The following is a 21,239-nucleotide window of genomic DNA, read 5'->3' as shown; positions in this document are numbered from 1 at the left end:
GGACGCGATTTAGGGAAAAGGGCCCATTCTGGTAAATAATAAAATACTGGGCCCATTTCGATAAATTAAAAAAATGGCTTTTTTTATATTTTGCCCTAAAATAAAAGTAGGGGAAGAGTAAAATTTAAATTGGGGGGATGGGATGAGAGGGAATAAATGATTGAGAAAAAATAAAAAGATTTGGAGATTTAGAATAAACATATAAAATATTACAATTTAATATTCTAATTATTTGAATTTAAAAATTAAATTAAATTAAAACTCAATTCATAAAATTTAAAATTTCTCTTATTTTTGGAGTGAATCGAATTTTGCTCCCATAATAACCCGACTAAACAAACTAACCTTTTAAAAACAAAATGGAGATAGAGCGGTCCCAAAACAAAGCATAATCCAAAATTAAAACGGCGATGACGGGACCAATGGCAAAGGGAGAGATAGTTTACAAAATCTACAGAGCTTTAACCTACGGTCTATCACCCTTGCTGCACCTTCACTTACACTGGCGCAAGCTCCGAGGCCTGGAGCACCCTATCAGGTGGCGCGAACGCTTAGGTCGGCCTTCCCTCCGCCGTCCCTCCTCCGGCCCACTTCTCTGGTTCCACGCCGTCTCTTTAGGAGAAGGAATGGCCGCCATTCCTGTCATTAAATTTTGTAGTCAACGGAGACCTGATGTCCACATTTTGATGACAACGACGACACTTTCCGCATTGTAAGACGTCGCTTTAAATTTCGTTTCTGTTTTTTTTTTCTTTTTTTTAATTAATCTTGTTACGAGCGCTTAAGGTTATCTAGTTAAATGTGTTAAGATCGTCGGAAAATCTTCAATTCGTTTTTAAATTATAAATAGTAATAGCTGTAATTTGATCCTTTAGTTAATTTACAGATAAAAACTGTGTATGCCATTTTAGTTTATCTTTCTTTTTGCAGTGAAGTGCTGAAAGATAGACTTCCAGCTAATGTTATCTATCAGGTTAGTTACCTAACATACAACTAATGTTTGATTTACTTGGAATTTGAAACTTGGAAGATTGGTCCTGATGCATTCAACTCACTTAAGTTATGAATTATGTTTTCATTTTTTCTTATATACATATGTAGTGAAACTTTAGAACTTTGTAACAGTTTGCTCCAATTGATACACCTGCTGCCATGGATGCTTTCCTTGGGTATTGGAAGCCAAATTGGATTGTAATAATGGAGAGTGAACTATGGCCGAACCTTATTATTGGTGCTTCCAAATGTGGAGTAAGTTGTTTCCTACTTTGCTATGCATGTATGTATATCACTTCATTTTGGACCCTTTGAGGGAACAGAAAGTACGCCATTGGTTTGTTCAGCTACGTGTCTGATTTTTTTCTTTTAATTCCTATACATTTGCTGAATGATCTTGAGAAAAAAGGATGAATTTTCGGCACACGTTATGAAGTCTACACCGTTTGTCTACTCTATTATATGATATTCAGTTTTACTTTTATGGTGTTTTATTATGTTTCAGGTCTTTTAATCTTTTATAACGTATGAATTTTATTTATTTATTTCAGATTGGTCTGGCATTATTAAATGCTCGATTGTCTGCAAAGTCCTTTAGACATTGGTCAAGACCCGTGCTGTTTCCATTAATATCTCTTTTATTGTCCAAATTTTCTCTGATTGCCCCATTGGTATGTAATTCATTATCTTTAGATGCTTCATTCTGTCTTTCTTTGTCATGTCATTGCTCAAATTGGTACCTTTTTTACTTCAGAAATTCTTTGTTGCTTGCCACAGAGCTCTGTCCAGGCAATTCATTTTCAGCTTCTGCAAGCTCCACCTTTTAGCATAAAATTTTCTGGTGATCTAAAATACGGTATGCTGATAATATGTTCTCTTCAAATATAATTTTTTATTCATATGCAGTTCTGCTCTTATACTGAACACAAAGTGGTACGATAGACTACATTTGTTTTGCATTGTTAAATTGTCAATCGTTTGTGCTGTTCTTTATTTATAATTAGAACATGAAAAGAATAATTTAATGATCACTGCAATGCCTCCTTCCACTCAGTTATTACTTTCTAGTTTCCTTGTATAAATATCCCTCATTTTTTGTCAGATAATATATTGGTAAGTTCTTAAGAAATCATTATGATCTGTCCTGATATGCTACCATTCCTTCTATTCAGCGGTGGATGAGTATGAACAAAAAGATACCAGACATATAGAATATCTGCAAAAACAGCTTTCCCAAAAACAGGTTTGGATGGCTGCTTCAATTCACCGTGGTGAAGAAGAAAGTTAGTTCTTGCTACTCTTGTAACTCTACCATGATTGCCTTGTTCTAGGTTGTCATTTGCATTATAATTTTACGCAAGACCTTAACCATTTGTATGTTACCATATTAATTGAGTTGTTTTGCAAGATTAGCATGCCATATCAATTTTTGGATGATTAGTTCTGAAGCTGCTATGGAACTGCCACCAAGATAACAATGGTTTACTTTATGTCTTATCAGTCTGTGGCTACCCTCATTTTTCATTGGCCATTGGCTTTCATTAAAATCACATAATTCCTCCATGTAACATGTTATTTTCATGTTTACTTTGGTCACTTGTTGGATGACCATGGCTTCTGTGGTTAATTTAGTGCATTCACTTGGATAGTTTAATGAAGCACGGTCATTTTGCATTTGGTTAATTTTTCTTCTGGTGATTATGGGTTCATTTTATAGCTTAAACTCCCAGGATCATTGCAATTCTTTATCAGTTGGAGTGAAAATCCACATGCTGTGAGTTATGCTTTTCTTGGACAAAGCACTAACAGACATTTTCTGCAGTAATAATGGGAGTTCACAACGTTCTTGTGCAAACTCACCCAGACATTGTCACCATTATTGTTCCTCGGCATCCACAACATGGACAAGAGATTGCTGAAGTATGATTCTGCTGCACACCAGTTTTATTTTTCCATTCAATAAAACTAGTCGATCTACTATGTGCTTGAATTTTGATCTCTTTCCTTTTACACTCCTTACTCCCTCTCATTTGACTAACTAATGTTACATACTTTATATCAGATGATAACTGCTATTTACAAGTTATTAGGGGAATTATTATCCTTCGAATACTATACTGTGAAGTTTATGACCCTTGATTTTAATTTATGGGCAATACAACTTGATTCCTCTTCGTCAAAGTCATCCTCTTATGATAATGTACTTTATTTATCATCTTCAACGTGCTTCTACCTCTATATCATTCATTTTCATTAGGTGTTACTGAAATTGAATTCCTTTTACCATTAAAATGTCCATGTTCTTCATAATCATGAAGTCATTATTTAATAAGATAGGAATTAGCTTCCCTTTGATTGAGAAAAAATGTTTTTGTTGCATGGTATCTTTAATTTATATTGGCTTTACATTTTCTTAGAATTATTTCAAAACCTTACTTTTATAAAGCAGGAATTGCAGAAAGGAGGGCAAAATGTAGCTTTGAGGTCTCAACATGAAGAACTTATTCCAGGAATAAGCATATATTTGGTGGATACACTTGGTATAGAGCATCTTGTTCCTTTTCATTTTTCCTTGACTTTTCTCTAGTTAATCTTTAGTCAAAATTCTTATTAGATTTTTAATATGAGCTTTTGTAGGTATTTAGTTAATGTTATTAAATATCAGACCTGTTGGATATTTGATGAAGAAATGATTGAAACAGAAGCAAAAAATGGAGAAAATCAACTTGTAATAAACTATTTCATTACTTGAAAATACATATTCAAAGTTTACAAGAACAATTGTGCTTAAATAAGGTGATACTAATAAAATAATTACAACTTGACTAATCTTGGAACTTGATTAATTCAACTTGCTTCTTCATTGACTGATTTCAGTCTAATCAGCAACCAACACATCTCATAAAAAATCATTATTGTTTTAGTGCAAGTTGGCAACTTGCAGAGTAACGAGCTCGCAGGTATGGGTTCGCTTGACAGAGCTCATACCTTTAGCGACCTCGTAGTTTTGGTGAGCTCGCAGTCTTGGTGAGCTCGCACATTTGGAGAGTTTGCAGGTTTGTGATTAGGGTTCGCCAATGCATGGATGGTCACTTCGCAACACTCCTCCTTGGTCTCCATGTTGCGAACCCCAATATCATAATGTAAAATTTCAAACTTCATCTCCCCAAGGTGTTTTGTTAGAATGTTAGACAACTGATATTGTGAATTGCAATGAACCAAGGTTACTTCATTGGCTTGTTCCACTTCTCTCACAAAGTAATACTAGATTTTGAAGTGTTTTGTTCTTTCATGGAACATTGGTTTTTTTGCAATTGCAACAACAAATTATCACACCTAATCTCTGTTGCTTCTTGTTTTAAATTCAAATCATTTAGCAGTTTTTTTAACCAAATAGCTTGATTCACAGCTGCTGTAGTTGCAACATATTCAACTTCAACAGTTGATTGCGCCACTGTTTCTTGCTTCTTCGAGTTCCAACAGAACACGCTCGGTCCTAGAGTAAAGAAATAACCTGAGGTGGTCTCCATGTCTTTAATAGACCCAACCCAATCACTGTCTGAATACCCAAGTAGTTTGACCTTTTCAGTCTTTACAAACTTCACTCCATGGCTAAGAGTTCCTTTTATGTATCGTAGAACCCTTTTTGCTACTTTGTAGTGGTTCATATTGCAACAATGCATGTATTTTGACAATAGACTTACAATAAATATTATGTCAGGTTTGGATGCTGTCAAGTAAAACAGACATCCCACCAAGCTTCTATAGCTTGTTTCGTCAACCTTTTCATCATATTCATTACTGGCAAGCTTCTCACCTTGAGCGATAGGGATGCTTGCAAGTTTACAATTCTCCATGCTATATCTTCGCAGGGTTTTCATCTTGAACCCCTTTTGGTTTATAAAAATTGTATTGTGAGCTTGATTTACCTATCGAGAAAGTATGGCATTTCACCTAAGTTTGACATTTCAAACTTCTCTTGCATCTGGTCTTTGAATATAATCACCAGTTCACTGTTGCTGCCAATCACAAGTAAATCATCAACATATAATGTGGGTTTGCTGATGCTTCTTTCAAAACCCATCTCTACTAGATGATTATCAATTCTTTCATACCACGCCCTTGGTGCTTGCTTCAAGTCATACAGTGCTTTGTTCAATTTGTTCATCCTTGAGGGTGCTCGACATAAATTTCTTCCTTCAAAAACTCATTTAGGAAGGTTGACTTTACATCCATTTGATGTATCCTCCAACCCTTTTGAGTTGCAAGAGTTATTAGCAGCCTTATAGTTTCTAACCTCGTAACAGGGGCAAAAGTTTCAATAAAGTCCTCTCCATATTGCTGGCTAAATCCTTTCGCAGCCAACCTCGTTTTATATCTGTTGATTGATCCATCAGAATTCATCTTGGTTCTAAACACCAATTTAATTCCAATCACTTTTTTGCGAACCGGTCTATCCACAAGCTCCCATGTTTTATTTTTGTTGATCATGGTGATTTCATCTTTCATAGCTGTTCACCATTCAACTTCTTGAGTAGCTTCTTCAAAAGTGACTGGTTTTAGCTTCGCCAGAGTACATCATTGATAGATTTTAGTGATGGACTTGGATCATCGCACTGGTTGTTCATCGATTGCATCATTTTTAGTTTGGTCTCTAGTGGCTCGCTGATTAAGTTTTGGACTCCCCTGTTTGCACATCTCTTCCTTTGTTACAGTCCAATTTCATATTTTTCTTTCATCAAACTTCACATCTCTGCTTATGATCACTTTCTTGGTGAAAGGATTATAGATTCTATATCATTTTTTAACACTGGAATATCCAACAAATATCCTTGACTGCGATTTACTGTCCAGCTTGTTTCTTTTCTCTCCTCGAACATGAACAAAACAGGTACAACCATATAATCTTGAGTGTGAAATTGTTGAAAATTGACCAACCATATTGCTCTGATATTTTTGGTTGAAGTGCATGCAGCTTGTAAACATGCTTTAACACGTATGCTTGTTGTAACAACAAGGTTGTTGTTTAGTTACTTTGTTAAGTTACTTTGTTGAAAATGAAATAAGTTGGTATTGTTTTAATTTTTTAGGTGCTGATTGATATAATCAGTTTGTGTGCAAGTTAAGTTTTACTTGTTTCAAAATATGATTAGTGGTAGTTGGTAGTATTCGGCAATAAATGTATTGTTCTAATTGAAAAATGAGAAAAATGAGCTAAAAGTCATAAGCTCCCTTGCTACACATCTATGAGCAAGTAAAAATATTTCTTTCATCTTGCTTCATTGTTCTATGTTCTCTATTTTCTTTCCCTGCTCCTCCAAAATGCCAACAATTGGTATCGGAGTTTTTATGATCTTTGAAAGGCTGCTCAACAAATGGTATGTTTTTGTATTAATTTTTGCTTTCATTGCTTATTAAAAAGAAAGAAGCTGCCAGAGCATGTCATTTAAGATTGCTTGTAGAGAAGACAACAACAACTCAACCCTGGAGACTCCTAAACAAGCTTGGATAAGCTGAAGGAGGAGTCAAGGGAAGTATGCGAGCTGTCCAAAGTGCAAGTGGCATGCTTGAAAGCAAAAAATGCGAGCTCTGCAAAATGTGCGTGCCCTGTAAAGTTGCGAGCCTGTTGAAGATAGTAAGTCAAAGTGTGAGTCTATCAAAAGTGCAAGCCTGCCAAAGTGTGAGTCTGTCGAATTGTAAGCCGAAGAGGCAAACAGTCTAAATGCAAACCCGAGTGGGTGCAAGCCAAAATGGCAGACTGAAGGCAAGCAAACTATACTCGCGAACTGTATGTGCAAGAAGAAATAGGATTGTAATGAACAACGGAACAAGACAAGATGTTTTGTCAACCAAGGCTGTAAAGGAGGATAACACTCCATTTGAAGAACAAATCTTTGGCACAAAAGGCTGGTATGGTCAAGTGTGTGAGTCAGGTTTGGTTGAGTATGAGGCCAAGGTTGAAAATGAAGTGCTTGAGCAGGGCCAGCTTGAAACAAAGCATCTTGTTGCTGCTAAGCTTAAAAATTGTTGAATGATTTGTATTCGCAACATGGAGTCCAAGGAGGAGTGTTGAAAATTGGCCAACCATGTTGCTATGATATTTTTGGTTGAAGTGCATGCAGCTTATAAACATGCTGTAGCACGTATGTTTGCTGTAACAGCAAGGTTGTTTAGTTACTTTGTTACGTTACTTAGTTGAAAATGAACTAAGTTAGTATTGTTTTGATGTTTTTAGGTGTTGATTGACATAATCAGCTTATGTGCAAGTTAAGTTTTATTTATTTCAAAGTATGATTAGTGGTAGTAGGTAGTATTTGGTGATATATTTGGCTATAAATGTATTGTTTTTTTTTTTAAATGAGAAAAATGAGCTAAAAGCCATAAGTTCCCTTGCATCTTGCTTTATTGTTCTGTGTTTCTCTGTTTTCTTCCTCTGCTCCAAAACGCTAACAAAAATAGAAGGTTTAAAACAATGTTAGACCTCGAATGGTGTCTTCCCTTTGACAACTTTAGTAGGTAGTCTATTTAGCAAGTAAATAGTAGTGTTTAATGCCTCTGCCCAAAAATAGTTTGGTAGTTTACTTTCAAACAGCAAAAAGCAAGCCATGTTCATTATAGTTTTATTTTTTCTTTCACTTATTCCATTCTGTTGTGGAGTATACACATCGCTCAATTGATGGGCACCAGACTCCTCGCAAAATTTTTCAAGCTTCTTTGAGGTGTATTCTGCCCGATCTTATCATTTTGAGTTTGCAGTCACTTTGGTTCTCAACTATGGCTTTAAATTTGAAGAACATTTCAGCCACCTCGGACTTGTTCTTTATGAAGTACACCCAACAGAACTTTGTATTGTCATCAATAAACAACACAAAGTACCTATTTTCATTTGGCGAACTTGTTTTCATGGGTTCGCAACTGTTAGTATGTACTAAGTGCAATTTTTCAGTGGCTCGCCATGTTGTGTTCGCAGGAAATGGAGACCTCACCTATTTACCAAGCTAGCACACATTGCATACATGTTCATGATCAACCATATTTGATAAATTTTCAACTAGGTTATTCTTGAACATTTGACTTAAGAATTTGTAGTCAACATGTCCCATTCTTCTATACCATAACTTGGTTTCATCCAACGAGTTGGTATATGCTACTGAAGTTACTGAGTTCTTTTGTTGCCTTTGAATACCACTGAATATTTTTTCTCAAGCAATTGACCTACACTCAGCAGATTTTGATATATGTCAAGAACTAAAAGAACATCTATGACAAGTTTAGTACCTGATGGAGTTTTAATCAGAACATCTCATTTTCTTACTGCTTCAATGTATTGGCCATTTCCAACTTTCACCTTGGAGTTGAACCTTTTGTCAATGCTTTTGAAGATTATCGTATCTACAGTCATATGACTTGTACAACCACTGTCAACCAACCAGTTTTTTCTTTCTTTGTTGGAGGGTTCGCATGATGCCACAAATTGGACTTCGCAAGGGGGTTCGCAGAATTTCGAAAGCTGTGCTTCACATGAGGCTGCAAACATCAGTTCTCTTTTACTTATTTCTGCAGTTTGTGCTTGAGTGTTTTGCTGTTGTGCGTGCCCCTTATTCTTGCACACCCTTTTTTCATGGCCAAATTGTTTGCAGTTTTTCCATTGGTCATTAGGCCTGAACTAACAGAATTTTTCAGGATAACCCAACTTCTTGCAGTGTGAACACGGTGGATAATGTTTCTTTTCACTATCTTTCTTTGACTTCTCCTTATTTGACCAACTCTTTTTTCCTTTATGACTTGAGGAGCTTGTAGCTTCTCTGTTTCTGGCTTGAAAAGTTCTTTCAACGTGCCCTTCCTCTCTACTTGTCGTTATTTGTTCTACAGCATACAGAGTATTGATTAGTTTTGAGAGTGAGATGGTTGATAGATCCTTTGAATCTTCCAGTGAGGATATCTTTGATTCGTATCTCTTAGGAAGTGTGGTAATCACCTTCTCAACTAGGCGACTATCTGCAAACTGGTCCCTTAACAGTCTTATCTATTTCACAACTACCATGATTCGATCTGAATATTGCTTCACAGTCTCAGCTTCTTTCATCTTGAGGTTTTCAAAATATCGTCTGAGATTTATCATCTATTGTTGCCTTGTCTTCTGCGGATCTTGGAACTCCTCATTGAGCTTATCCCAAGCTTGTTTAGGAGAATCATAGACCACGATTCTTGTAAAGATCATGTCTTAAACACCGTTTTGTAGGCAAGACATCGCCTTGTGTTTTTTGGCACATTGTTTACTGTGTTGTTTCATTTGAGCTAGTGTAGGATTTGATCTCAACACTAGTGGTTCTATTTCAGCATTCACGACATCCCAAAGATCAAAGGCTTGAAGATAGATTTTCATTTTACTACCCAAATATGGTAGTTTTATCCTGTGAAAATAGGGGTGGTGGTGGTGTAAAGCTTACTAAAGATATTTTTATGAAAATAGGACTTTAAAGATAAGGGGCTCTAAATACTAATTGTTGGATATTTGATGAAGAAATGACTGAAACAGAAGCAAAAAATGGAGAAAACCAACTTGTGGTAAACTATTTCATTACTTGAAAAATACAAATTCAAAGTTTACAAGAACAATTATGCTTAAATAAGCTGATAATAATAAAATAATTACAAGTTGACTAATCTTGGAACTTGATTAATTCAACTTGCTTCTTCATTGGCTGATTTCAGTCTAATCAGCAATTAAAACATCTCATAAAAAATCATTACTATTTCAGTGCAAGTTGGTAAGTTGGCAACTTGCAGAGTAAGGAGCTCGCAGGTATGGGTTCGCCTGACAGAGCTCATACCTTTAGCGACCTTGTAGTTTTGTAGAGCTCGCAGATTTGGAGAGTTCGCAAGTTTGTGATTTGGGTTCGTCAATGCATGGATGGTCTCTTTGCAACAAGACCAACTTCCCTGCCTTTGATTTGTGTTGTTTATTGTTTCCTTTTAGTGAGATGCTATTTGGTAAACAATGAACCATATATGCAATCTGATTTAAGTGTAAGAAGATAGAAAGAACATAGTAGAAATGAGAACAACTATAGGCTGCGGTATAGAGTTAACTGAACTTAAATAGAAGAAAGTTGTTAAGCATACAAGATCAAATTGGGGAATATACAGATATGTCTGCTTGAAATAGTTTGATAAACTTCAGCCCTTTCTTTGGAGGTAGTTGTAATTTAAATTTGCTCGTCACTTGACTGGTGTTGGAATCCTTGGGACTTGTGGAAACCTTCAGAAATAGTTTAGGAAAGAAACAAAAAAGCACAACTGGGCTTGCATTACAAGGAATAAAAAAGGAAAGTTTCTTGAACCCATTGATATTCTTGGACTTAGAAGCTTAACTTCCATTTCACTTCCTATGCAAGTAAAATAACTTTGAATAGATTTCCATCAAGCAATGTTGTTCTTAAACTATTTGAATTTCTTTGGCAAAATCTGTTTCATAATGTTATTCTGTATTGCAGGTGAATTGAGGCAGTTGTATAAGTTGACCCCAATAGCTGTAATTGGAGGTTCTTTCTTCCCTGGGTTAGCTGGCCATAACATATCAGAAGCAGCAGCAGCTGGCTGTGCTGTTTTGACTGGTAAAATTTGTATCATGCTCCAAAATTTTTCATTGGCCTTGTGCACCCTTCTCAAGGGTTTTATTTTGTGATAATTTCAGGTCACCATGTTGGGCATTTCTCACATATGGTCAGAGAAATGCAGCAATTAAATCCTTTGTCAGTAATGCAGGTATCTTTTCAACTTAAATGTTCCTTTTTTCTCCCAGAGTGATCTCTTATTAAGACTCTTTCTGTATTGATTTTGTGGAGATGATAACCTCTGTTGGCAACAATATGGTATATGATTATTGTACTTCAGCATTTAGTATGTATTAAAGAAAAATATGTTTATTTGATTAATCCTTTTTGTAATGTTGTATTGGTAGAAAGGGACATTCAAATTCTGGACCTCCTTTTAGGTGGTGGAATGGTGTGGTTATCACCAAGCTATTACGTAGCACCTTTTGGATTCATCTTTGTTTCAGTCCATCTAGTCCTAAATCTCATTGGTTTAGTAAGCTGATTTCTCTGTATCTTCTAGGGTTGTAAGTACTTATTTCGAGGTTATTTCTCCCAGATGTTTATGAGTAAATCGTGTGTCAGTCTTGATTGGCAGATGATACTCTTGGAATTTGCTTTTGTCTTAAATCAGCTTAATTTGAACTGAGATGTTTTAGGGAAGATACCGTGTTAAATTTTTTTCATTTTGTTTGAAATTTCATTCAATTACTGCCGCCTTTTTTGGCAACATGTTCTTGTTAGGCCTTTAGGTAAATTATCTAAGATATTGACATTAACAATGCATATTTTCTGTGTCAAATGCTAAAGATTTTATTTTAATTGGTCTGCAGGTGTCAGGTAAGCTAGAGCTGGAAAAGGTTCTAATGGAGCTCTTTGCCGATGCAAAGATTCTAGAATCACGACAGAAGGCTGCAAAAGAAGCCTTCCATGCTTTATCAAGTGCTGTTGTTTCCAGTGCTTGGGATGTACTGAATTTCCATTTGTTGAGGCAAGTAATCTTTTAGAAAATAATTCAAGACTGATGCAACAGTTATAAGTTTGAAGCATTCATCAACTCTGACACCGCAGCACATCAAGGCATTGAATCTCATTTTGTTATTATCATTTGCTTTCTCATGCAAAATTAATCGGAAATTAACTTTTTTTCCCCTAGATAACATTGAATTGATCCTAAATACCTCTAAAAGACCTGTGTGTTATGAATAAAACATATGTGCATACGGTTTGAATAGCAGCTACTTGTTTTGTCATAAATAGCTCATTAACCAATAAGTTATCATTCTGTGGTAAGAATATAATTCTATTTGCATCATTAATTTAACAGGAATAAATGTTGATGACATTTCATAGAGATTTGGCATCTGCTTCAACTGTTGCACCCAGTCTTTGCAGCTGTTTGCACCAGTCTAGCACACTTTTGTTACGTGGAACCATGAAAATATGAACTCATGTCTTCCATGAGCTTATACTGAGGTCTTTGTTGTTAACGTGCTTAGCTAATAGACAGACATCCAAACCACCCACCATCCAACGAATGAATAATATCTCTGAACAGACACTCATCACAAGGTATAGCCAGGGGGCCATCTTTATTTGGACTATGTTCTTCATATACTTTATCTAGCAGGTGACGAAAAACTGGTTGATTCAAGTAATCTGCCTTTATGACAAACCTCCTACCAGCTTCCCCAACGGTAACAGCTAAGTGACCAGGGGGGACATACCTGGGTAGTTTCTTCTCACTGGATCCAACAAGTTTTCGCCACATGAAGGATAGCCATTTGAGTCTCATAATGTTACAGACATCAGTTTCAGAATAATCTGTTGAAGGAGCCATGATATGAGGTTGAGTTTTCTTTTTCCTTGAAAATTGGTTCTCTGTATATACGTCTAACCCAGACTCTTGGTAGCATATACTTACATATAACAACCTGCAAAACAAAAGGAACCTTCAATTCTGTTAGTAATTAGCTAAAGGTATGGCTAGGTGTTTCAACAAGTTGAACTGTGATTTGATTTATACAGTATCAAGATTGTCTTGATTTGGTAGTAAATGTTAGGTCTTGAGGCTCTTCTGTCATGCTTGGCCTTCCTTTAAAACTGTAGAATGATGTAATCAGTACCTTGCTACGTACTGTTTATGTCCCAATGTTAGTTTCATATATTTATCACAAAGCAAGTGTTGTGTATATTGCTGCCAAATTTTGGCCAAATTGCATTTTACTACCATCTAGGTAAAAAAATGTTGGGTCTACAACTCCAAGTAATATTCTGTTTGGTAACATTAGCAGTTAGTGATTGTGGAAAAATTAATCTGATTAGCATGTGATTTATACAAGGCTTTAGTGTCATGTCTATATTTGTTGTTTGAATTATTGAAAAATAACCAAAAAAAAAAAGAGTACCTTTCTCCCTGTAGCTAGGATATAATCTAGATCATACCACCAGATATGATCCTTTTTTAATTGAAACAGTAATGTATTGTTCGATCTTGCATTGTTCTTAGTAGGTATCAGTAGCTCTTGGTGATGAAGATGAGCAGAGCTGTGACAAGGTGCATTGTCATGTTGAATTGAAGATAGTAAGAAATCATGCAGGAGATGATCCTTTAGATCATTTACTCATGAAAGGGTTTCCAGGTGCTATGTTCGTAAGTTGTTATATTGTGAGCATGGAGTGGGCTTCTTGAGATTCATTAGCTAGCATGTAAGGTTCCTGTCTTTACTATGTATGTCTACAGGGAGATCACCAACATGTGAGTATACGGTGCTTTATTCCTTTGTTCTTTTCCTTTTTATTCCTATGGCTATCTGTTGAGGATTAAGACAACTAACAGACAACAGAAAACACTTGAATTATAGACTCTTCAATTTGTTTTTAAAGCACCCATGTCCCCCATCTATATCTAGATTCTAGACATGTTCATACATGGTAATGAGAATATAACCCTTTGAGTCCTCCAAATACATAGGAATACTTTTTAAAAACCCATATCCAAACTCACACCCGAGTTCGAGTAACGTAGCTTGAAAACCTGCATGAACATATTTACTTGCAATAAGATACAAAGGTATAAATGAATGGAGTTCTCTTTATACAGGATGTAGACATGTAGTTATGTTTTTAGTTGCATACACCAAAGATAAAGTGTTGGTCACATGTTTACTATGAAACAGTAAGTTAGGCGAAACATATACCAGCATTGCTTGTAAACTGTTTTCTCTGCTCTCTTATCCTATATGTTAGAAGGTGGAAGTGTAGTTTGTTTGAATGGGAAGTGTTTCTCCTTATCGACATGTCTTATATCTGTCTCTACGTTTGGTTGCCTGTCATAAATAATGCAAATGATTACACCCTTGTTTGGAGAATGTAATTGCAACCATTTCTTTTAATTACATCGGCCTTCACAACAAATCTTTGAGTATTTTGTATGTACAAACATATGAGCCTGAGATGTTAAAAGAGTCTGAAGTTTTTTGGATACAATACAAGAAAATAATCAAATGTATTTTGCTCTTAAACTGTACTTATTTTCTCAGTTTGGTATTTAAATTTTCTTCTCCCATTTTTGTATATCATTTTTTATTCAAAAAGTTGGTGTTAAAAAAAATAGGTGGCACATGCAACCAATGTGAATATGTCATGTCATAAAAAAAATACTTATGATATTTTGGATTTTTTTCGAAACAAATCCAAACAAGTTAAATAACTACGAAAATTATCCAGGACCAGAATCACGGTGGCATTGTCCCTTCATTAGTTAATCATCGACTTTTTAAAAAATAAATTTTTTGGGTGCCGTTGTGTTCAGCGATACATATTTTCTAAAATACCCATATTTTCCCGGGCATTCACGGTGGAAATTTTTTTATTTTTTTATTTTGGTGCTGATGCCATGTTAGGCAGCATCGGTTTTTATTTTATTTTTTAATTTGGCCCTGGCCCTGCCGCTGCACGGTTGTTAGGTTTTAAAAATAATAATTTTTTTTTTGCTGTTAGTGTGTCAGGTGATATGATGACCGTTTTTAAAAAAATATATTTTTTTACAGTTAAAGAAAGCAAGCAAATCTTAAATCTTAAATATAGTGAAAGAGAAGAGAAAAAAAAACACTACTAGAATCAAAACACAAGTAAAAAAATCCAGCTTAAAAACAAAAGCTCTAATAGCAGGATGCAGTAAAAAGTAGCAGAAGAAAACAAAATGGAAAAATATATATATATGTAAAAAAGTTATTTACAAGAGTATTGAAAGAAATTAATGCTTTTTCGTTTCAAATTTTCTAGGCAAGAGAGTAAACGAATGACATGAATTAATGGTAAAGAGATAAAGGAAAGCCAAGGGGAAAAGGAGGTCTTCCATTGAAGATGAAGGGGTTAGATTTGGTTTCTTTGGTTACTTTTGGGTTTGATTGAAGTAATTTTGTTAAGTTATGAAGATCGAAGACATAGCTTGAGGAAGTTACAAAAAAAAAAAAAACTTAGCTTGAAAGAGAGAAGAAGAAGATACGATAGGGAAAAAAGGACCCGTTTTTTATCTTTAAAAGTTTTGTGAAAAGAAGTTGGAATGGTAAGTCGTTTTCTGAAACGAAAATGAAAAGTGAAAGAAATTTCCAAAAAAGTTGTAGGGAGAGTAATAATTGAAATTGCATTAATTATGTTTTTTTATATTAAACACTTTATCAATTTTGTCAGCACTTTTGAGTTTTCTAATTTTCTTTTTCAATGAATATTCCAAAGTTTTCACTTCATTGCAAATAGTTATATCTCTCTTTTCCATTTTGTTTTCTTATCGTTGGAGTTTTTGTTCCTAAATCTTTTTTACTTGTTTTTTAGTTTTTATCGCGTTGGCCGTTACATTCACTTCCTATATATTTACTTTTTTTTTATTTACAATGCTTTTTATCTTCTTACTCAATATATTTAAGATTTGTTTTTTTTTAACTATAAAAAATATATATTTTTAAAATGATCATTGGTGCTGCTTGGCACACTGACGGTTAAAAAAAATCATTTTTCTAAAACCTAACAAATGTGTCACCTGATACGATTGTAAGACCAAATTTTTAAAAAAAAAAACCTTGTGTCGCCTAATGTGGTGACGGCACCAAAATAAAAAAAATATTTTTTTCCACCGTGAATGCCCGTAAAAAATATAAGTATTTTAAAAAATACATACGAGTGTCGCCAGATATAGTGGTGGTACCCAAAGAAACTGTTAGCTTTAAAAAGCCGATGATTGGCTAATGATGAGTGGTGGTGCCATTGGTGTGTCTGGCGACATCGACAGACACTGTAGATTTCAAATCATTCTCGTACATGATATGGCTCTTGGATTATTTTTACAATTATTTAATTTGTTTGAGTCAATTTTATAAAAATAATTATTTAATTCGTAAAATATATAAATTCAAAAAGAATACAAATTTAATATATATATATATTATAAAATTTATCAAATTAAAACTTAAATTTTTTATATAAAATAAAAATAATTTAAAGAAAAGGAAAGTGCTATATATATACTAAGGGCTAGTTTGGCAATGCTTTTGAAAAGTGACGTAGAAAAGTACTTTTGAGAAGTGCTTTTGAAAAGTTTGGTTTAAATTTGAGTGTTTAGCATTACTCTCAAAAAGTGCTTTTGAGAAATAAAATGTCCATTTTAGACATGTTATTATCAAGTAACAAATATACATTTAAATAATATTTAAATTAGTTAATATTATTATATTTTAGTAAAAATATAAAAAATTATTATAACTTGTTATTAATATTTTAATATATGAAATATAAATTTTAAATATTTTTAAGCAATAAATATTAATTATTTATAAAATTTAATTAGAATATAAACTATATTTTAAATATTTAAATATAACCATAAAATATTTGTAATTAGTATTTTAAAAATATTTTTTAATTTTAATTAATAATTTTAACACATTTGTAATTAAGCACCAAAAAAATAAAGGGAAAGCACTATGTTATTGGAGGGGTGAAAAAGTAATTAAGCACTCAAAGTGCTTTTGGGAGAGGAAAAACTAAAAATTTTAGCTTCTACTTTTTAGAAGTGCTTTTCAAAAGCACTTCTACAAAGCTAAAAATTTTAGCCAAAAGCAGCTTGTTTAGCACAACTTTTCTTTCAAAAGTGTTTTTGGAGCTAGAAGTATTTTTTTAAAACACTACAGAATAGGCCCTAATGATAGAGGGTTGCGCGCGGACCAAGATCGAGTTGCCAAGTCATGAGAAAAGTCCTAAGAAAGCTTTAGACAATCGGATCTGAAACGAAACAGAAAATTAACTTAGAATCAATTAGATCTAAAACAAAAATACCCAAAACGCTAAAAGATCAGCCAAGAATTAAAAACACTTATGAATAGCTAATCTTGGTAGCCAAGAACACGGAATTGAATTCAAGAGAGACTCCAAACAGCCGAATCTGAAAAGAAGAACCCAAAAACAACAAATTAAATTCAAACTCAGCAGATCACAAAATCAATTTGAATTAGATCTAGGGTTTAGGCGGCAAGAAAGAGGGGATTTGTGAATCAAAAACGTTTCTTGTTGTCCAAGGATGGTGCCGAACAGCTTCTTGAAGGTTGAAAGGGGCTGGAAACGCAACAAGAGAGTTTAAACAAGTTAGTCAATGAAATCGACACAAGCAGAAAAATTAAGAAGATTGAACAAAGAAGAAAAATAAAGAAAAGTCCTAAGAAGCCTTGAAATCGAAAAAAGATTTCACAACTCCCTTCAAACGGCTCTAATCTCCCCTCCAATGTAGAACAATGGCAAGAAGAAGGCTGAAGATGACTCCCACAATAAAAAAGATTGTTAAAACTCCTTCTAAAGAAAACTCAAGAGAAAATTCTTGGAGAACTCAAAGAGAATTTTCACTCAACAAACAAATCTGATTTCAATGTATTATTCCAAAAGTATCTTCATAAGGTGGCCGGCCAAGCCTATTTATAGGCTTTCTAACTATTTTCCTAATCTTACTAGGAAACTAAAAAAACCTAATTAATAATTTAAAAGGGGAAATTCGACCAAGTCTTTTAATGAGCTGCTTGGGCTGAATTTTTACATAGGAATTAAATCATAAAGTATAAAAATTAAAACTAGGTACTTAAAGAATAACTTTACAAATTGGGCCACTTTGACAATTTGGCCTGATTTTCAACTAAGTTTAATTTAAATTTCTTGATTGGGCTTGGAACATCTTATTGGGCCTTGTCTTCAAGAACTTGGGCTTGTAATCCGTTCTCTCCCAAAATTGGTTCGTTGATGCTCGTAACTGAGATCCAATGCGCCTTAGCTGCAAGATTCAGTTTCTTGGACCAAGATTTCCAAGATTTGAAATCTTGATTTTCTTGATTCTTGGAATCGTTCAAAACAGTAAAATTGGACCAAGATTCGGTTTCTTGATTTTCTTGAAAACAAGAAAGTGAACCTTGATTTTCTTTTTCCTTCGTATACGCATCTAAGGCCTTGCTAATGAAATCTTGAACGGTTCCATTTAATTTCGTACGCATTTGCCTGGCCTTTGACCTCGTTATGGGCCTTGTGGTAATTTGAGCCCATCACGTTCTTGAGCTTAAGTTGGGCCTTTGTGACTCGTATCATTCCCCCTTCGAATCTGAAAAATCAAATGGAGATAAGTCAGCCACATTGAAAGTAGAACTTACATTGTACTCACCGGGTAGATCAATTTTGTATGCATTATCATTGATCCGCTCGAGTACTTGGAAAGGCCCATCGCCTCTTGGGTTCAACTTGGTCTTTCTTTTTGTAGGAAATCGTTCTTTCCTCATATGGACCCAAACCCAATCTCCGGGCTCAAAGACAACCCGTTTGCGCCTCTTATTTGCTTTGTTGGTGTTGATGTCATTTGTTTTCGCTATTCGTTGCCTAGCCTTCTCGTGTAAGGATTTCACCAACTCAGCTTTCTGTTCGCCATCTAAATTAACAATATGTTCTAGTGGTAATGGCGCAAGATCAAGTACTATTAGTGGGTTAAAACCATAAACAAGTTCAAATGGTGAATAGCCAGTTGTAGAATGAATAGATCTATTATATGCAAATTCAACAAATGGCAAACATTCTTCCCAATTTTTAATGTTCTTTCCCACAACAGATTGTAATAAGGCTCCTAAAATTTGATTGACTACCTCAGTTTGGCCATCGGTTTGGGGGTGACATGTAGTTGAATACAGTAATTTCGTACCAAGCTTACCCCACAATACCTACCAAAAGTGGCTAAAGAATTTGACATCTCTGTCGGAAACAATTGTTTTAGGGATGCCATGAAGTCTTACCACATCTTTAAAAAATAAGTCTGCCACATGTGTAGCATCATCTGTTTTGTGACAAGGAATAAAATGTGCCATCTTGGAAAACCTGTCAACAACAACAAATATATTATCTCTTCTTTTCTTAGTTCGTGGCAAACCTAGAATAAAATCCATGGAGAAGTCTACCCATGGTGAAGTAGGAATCGACAAAGGAGTGTAAAGGCCGTGAGGCATTACCTTAGATTTTGCTTGTTTACATGTAATGCACTTAGAACATACCTTTTCGACATCCTTCTTCATATGTGGCCAATGGAAGTGTTCTATCCCACGTAAAGGTGGTAAACCTTTAGGGGCCTCACTAAAAACATCCTCATAATCCTGTAAAAGACATTGAAACACACTAGGCAAATTTTCATTAATGTTCGATAGAGATAAATAGTTTTGCCTAAACCTCACAAGGATACAAGGCTGTTTATTGAGTAGGGCTCTCCGCACATCTTTTTTCGTTGCAATTAAAATTTTCACTTTCGTTTTACCACTTGAGGATTCACTCACCTTTGGGCCATTTAAATTTTGACTTTTTTCACTACTAGCCTATTTCCTCTCTGTCTTTTTTATTTTTCCTTTCTCCCTTACCCCCTCACAAAATTTCATCATTTTTAATTGATCTTTATATACATTATTGGGATTTAAAGGAGCAAAAGTGAATTTTCGGCCTTTAAACACAAGAGAGTATCTATTGAGCTTGCCTTGGTGTGTAACATCACGATCGAATTGCCAAGGCTGTCCAAGGAGCAAGTGTGTCGCATGCATTGGGACCACATCACGCCATACCTCATCCTCGTAATTCCTGAGCTTAAAAGTGATCAAGACCTATTTTGTAACTTTAACTTCCGAGCATTCATTAAGCCACTGAAGGTGATATGGCTTAGGGTGCTCGGTACAAGGTAACTTTAAGGAATCCACCAAAGAACTGCTAACTACATTCGAACAACTCCCACTATCAATAATAAGTGAACATAAGTTACCTTTTATAAAACACCTAGAATGGAAGTTATTAGTCCTGTGATTATCAAAATCGTCTCTCATTTGGATGTTAAGGGTTCGGCGGACTACAAGGCATTTATCATGGACATCATTATGGTCATTATTCTCATCATCTGTAACAGCCCGATTTTGACCCTAATCGGAATAGTGGTTTTGGGACCACAAATCCGAGTTTGAAAATAAAAAAAAATTTAGTATTATTTTCTGTGTCTGTGATATTTGAATTTGATTGTGTGAAATTTTCATAAATTAATTTGACCATTTGTGTGTTTAATTTGATAAAATGACTTAATCGCGTAAAATGCAAAAGTGGCTAGTTAATTGTTAAAGTATTTTATTGCTATGGTTTTTCTAATGTGGGGTCCTTATGTTGATATTATACCAAATAAATTATGAGTGGACTATTATAGACAAATGTTAGTGGATTTTAAATGAATAAATAAAGGTTAAAATAGTAAATTAGGTATTTATATGTATTAAATAAAATAAAACATGAAAGTGGCCATGCATTTGGCTTTGTTTTGCCGAAAATTGAAGAACAAAGAACACCTTTGGTGTTTTAAACATTCGGCAGTTTGGAAGCTAAAAATTTGATCAAGAATTAAAGAAGTCGAATTTGGATCGGGGAAAGACAAAAGTGGTCGAATAGCCGAATTAACAGTCGACGACATCTGAGAGAAATGAATTAAGCTATGGCCGAATGTATATATATTTGTTATGCATTGAAATAAATTATTTGAAATTACATAGGTTATGGCCGAATGTATATATATATTTGTTATACATTGAAATGAATTAATCTATAGCTGAATGTATATGTAATTGTTATGCAGAGAAATAATTTAAACTATGGCGAATGCATATATATATTTGTTATGCATTGAAATAAATTATTTGAAATTACATAGGTTATGGCGAATGTATATATATATTTGTTATACATTGAAATGAATTAATCTATAGCTGAATGTATATGTAATTGTTATGCAGAGAAATGAAAGAAACTATGGCGAATGCATAGATATATTTGTTATGCATTGAAATAAATTATTTGAAGTTACATAAGCTATGGCCGAATGTAATATAGTGAATTGTTTATATTCCGAGAACGATTTACTTTAGATGTGAATTAGGTGAAGACTAATTTTGTAAGTTCGGGCTTTATGCCTAGCAGGCTCTGTGCCGGTGAAATGTATTAGGCTCTATGCCTAGCAGGCTCTGTGCCGGTGAAATGTATCAGGCTCTATGCCTAGCAGGCTCTGTGCCGGTGAAATGTATTTGGCTTTGTGCCTAGCAGGCTTTATGCCGGTGTTTT

At 34.5% G+C, this 21,239-nt stretch overlaps 1 protein-coding gene across 5 annotated transcripts; it reads left to right on the top strand.

The window, feature by feature from the left end:
* Positions 1-341: 341 nt before the first annotated feature.
* On the top strand, positions 342-13,477 carry LOC105767474 (probable 3-deoxy-D-manno-octulosonic acid transferase, mitochondrial). 5 transcript variants are annotated; one of them, XR_008195146.1, is made up of 14 exons: positions 343-712; positions 931-973; positions 1,126-1,248; positions 1,545-1,664; positions 1,771-1,849; positions 2,166-2,276; positions 2,816-2,913; positions 3,443-3,533; positions 10,491-10,610; positions 10,691-10,761; positions 11,423-11,580; positions 11,917-12,161; positions 12,276-12,437; positions 13,102-13,477. XR_008195146.1 is itself a non-coding variant. In XM_012587026.2 (12 exons), exons 1-12 carry the CDS (start codon positions 411-413, stop codon positions 11,927-11,929), a joined length of 1,329 nt encoding a protein of 442 aa, XP_012442480.1. In that variant the 5' UTR covers positions 343-410; the 3' UTR covers positions 11,930-12,781. The 5 variants fall into 5 exon arrangements, 2 of the variants coding, with proteins under 2 accessions (XP_052485385.1, XP_012442480.1); XR_008195144.1 differs by having other exon boundaries at positions 11,917-12,437; XR_008195145.1 differs by having other exon boundaries at positions 11,917-12,437; positions 13,099-13,477.
* The last annotated feature ends 7,762 nt before the right edge of the window (positions 13,478-21,239 follow it).

The sequence above is a fragment of the Gossypium raimondii genome, chromosome 4 (genome assembly GCF_025698545.1).
Source record: "Gossypium raimondii isolate GPD5lz chromosome 4, ASM2569854v1, whole genome shotgun sequence".
NCBI lineage: Eukaryota > Viridiplantae > Streptophyta > Magnoliopsida > Malvales > Malvaceae > Gossypium > Gossypium raimondii.
This window is presented reverse-complemented; position numbering and strand designations above follow the sequence as displayed.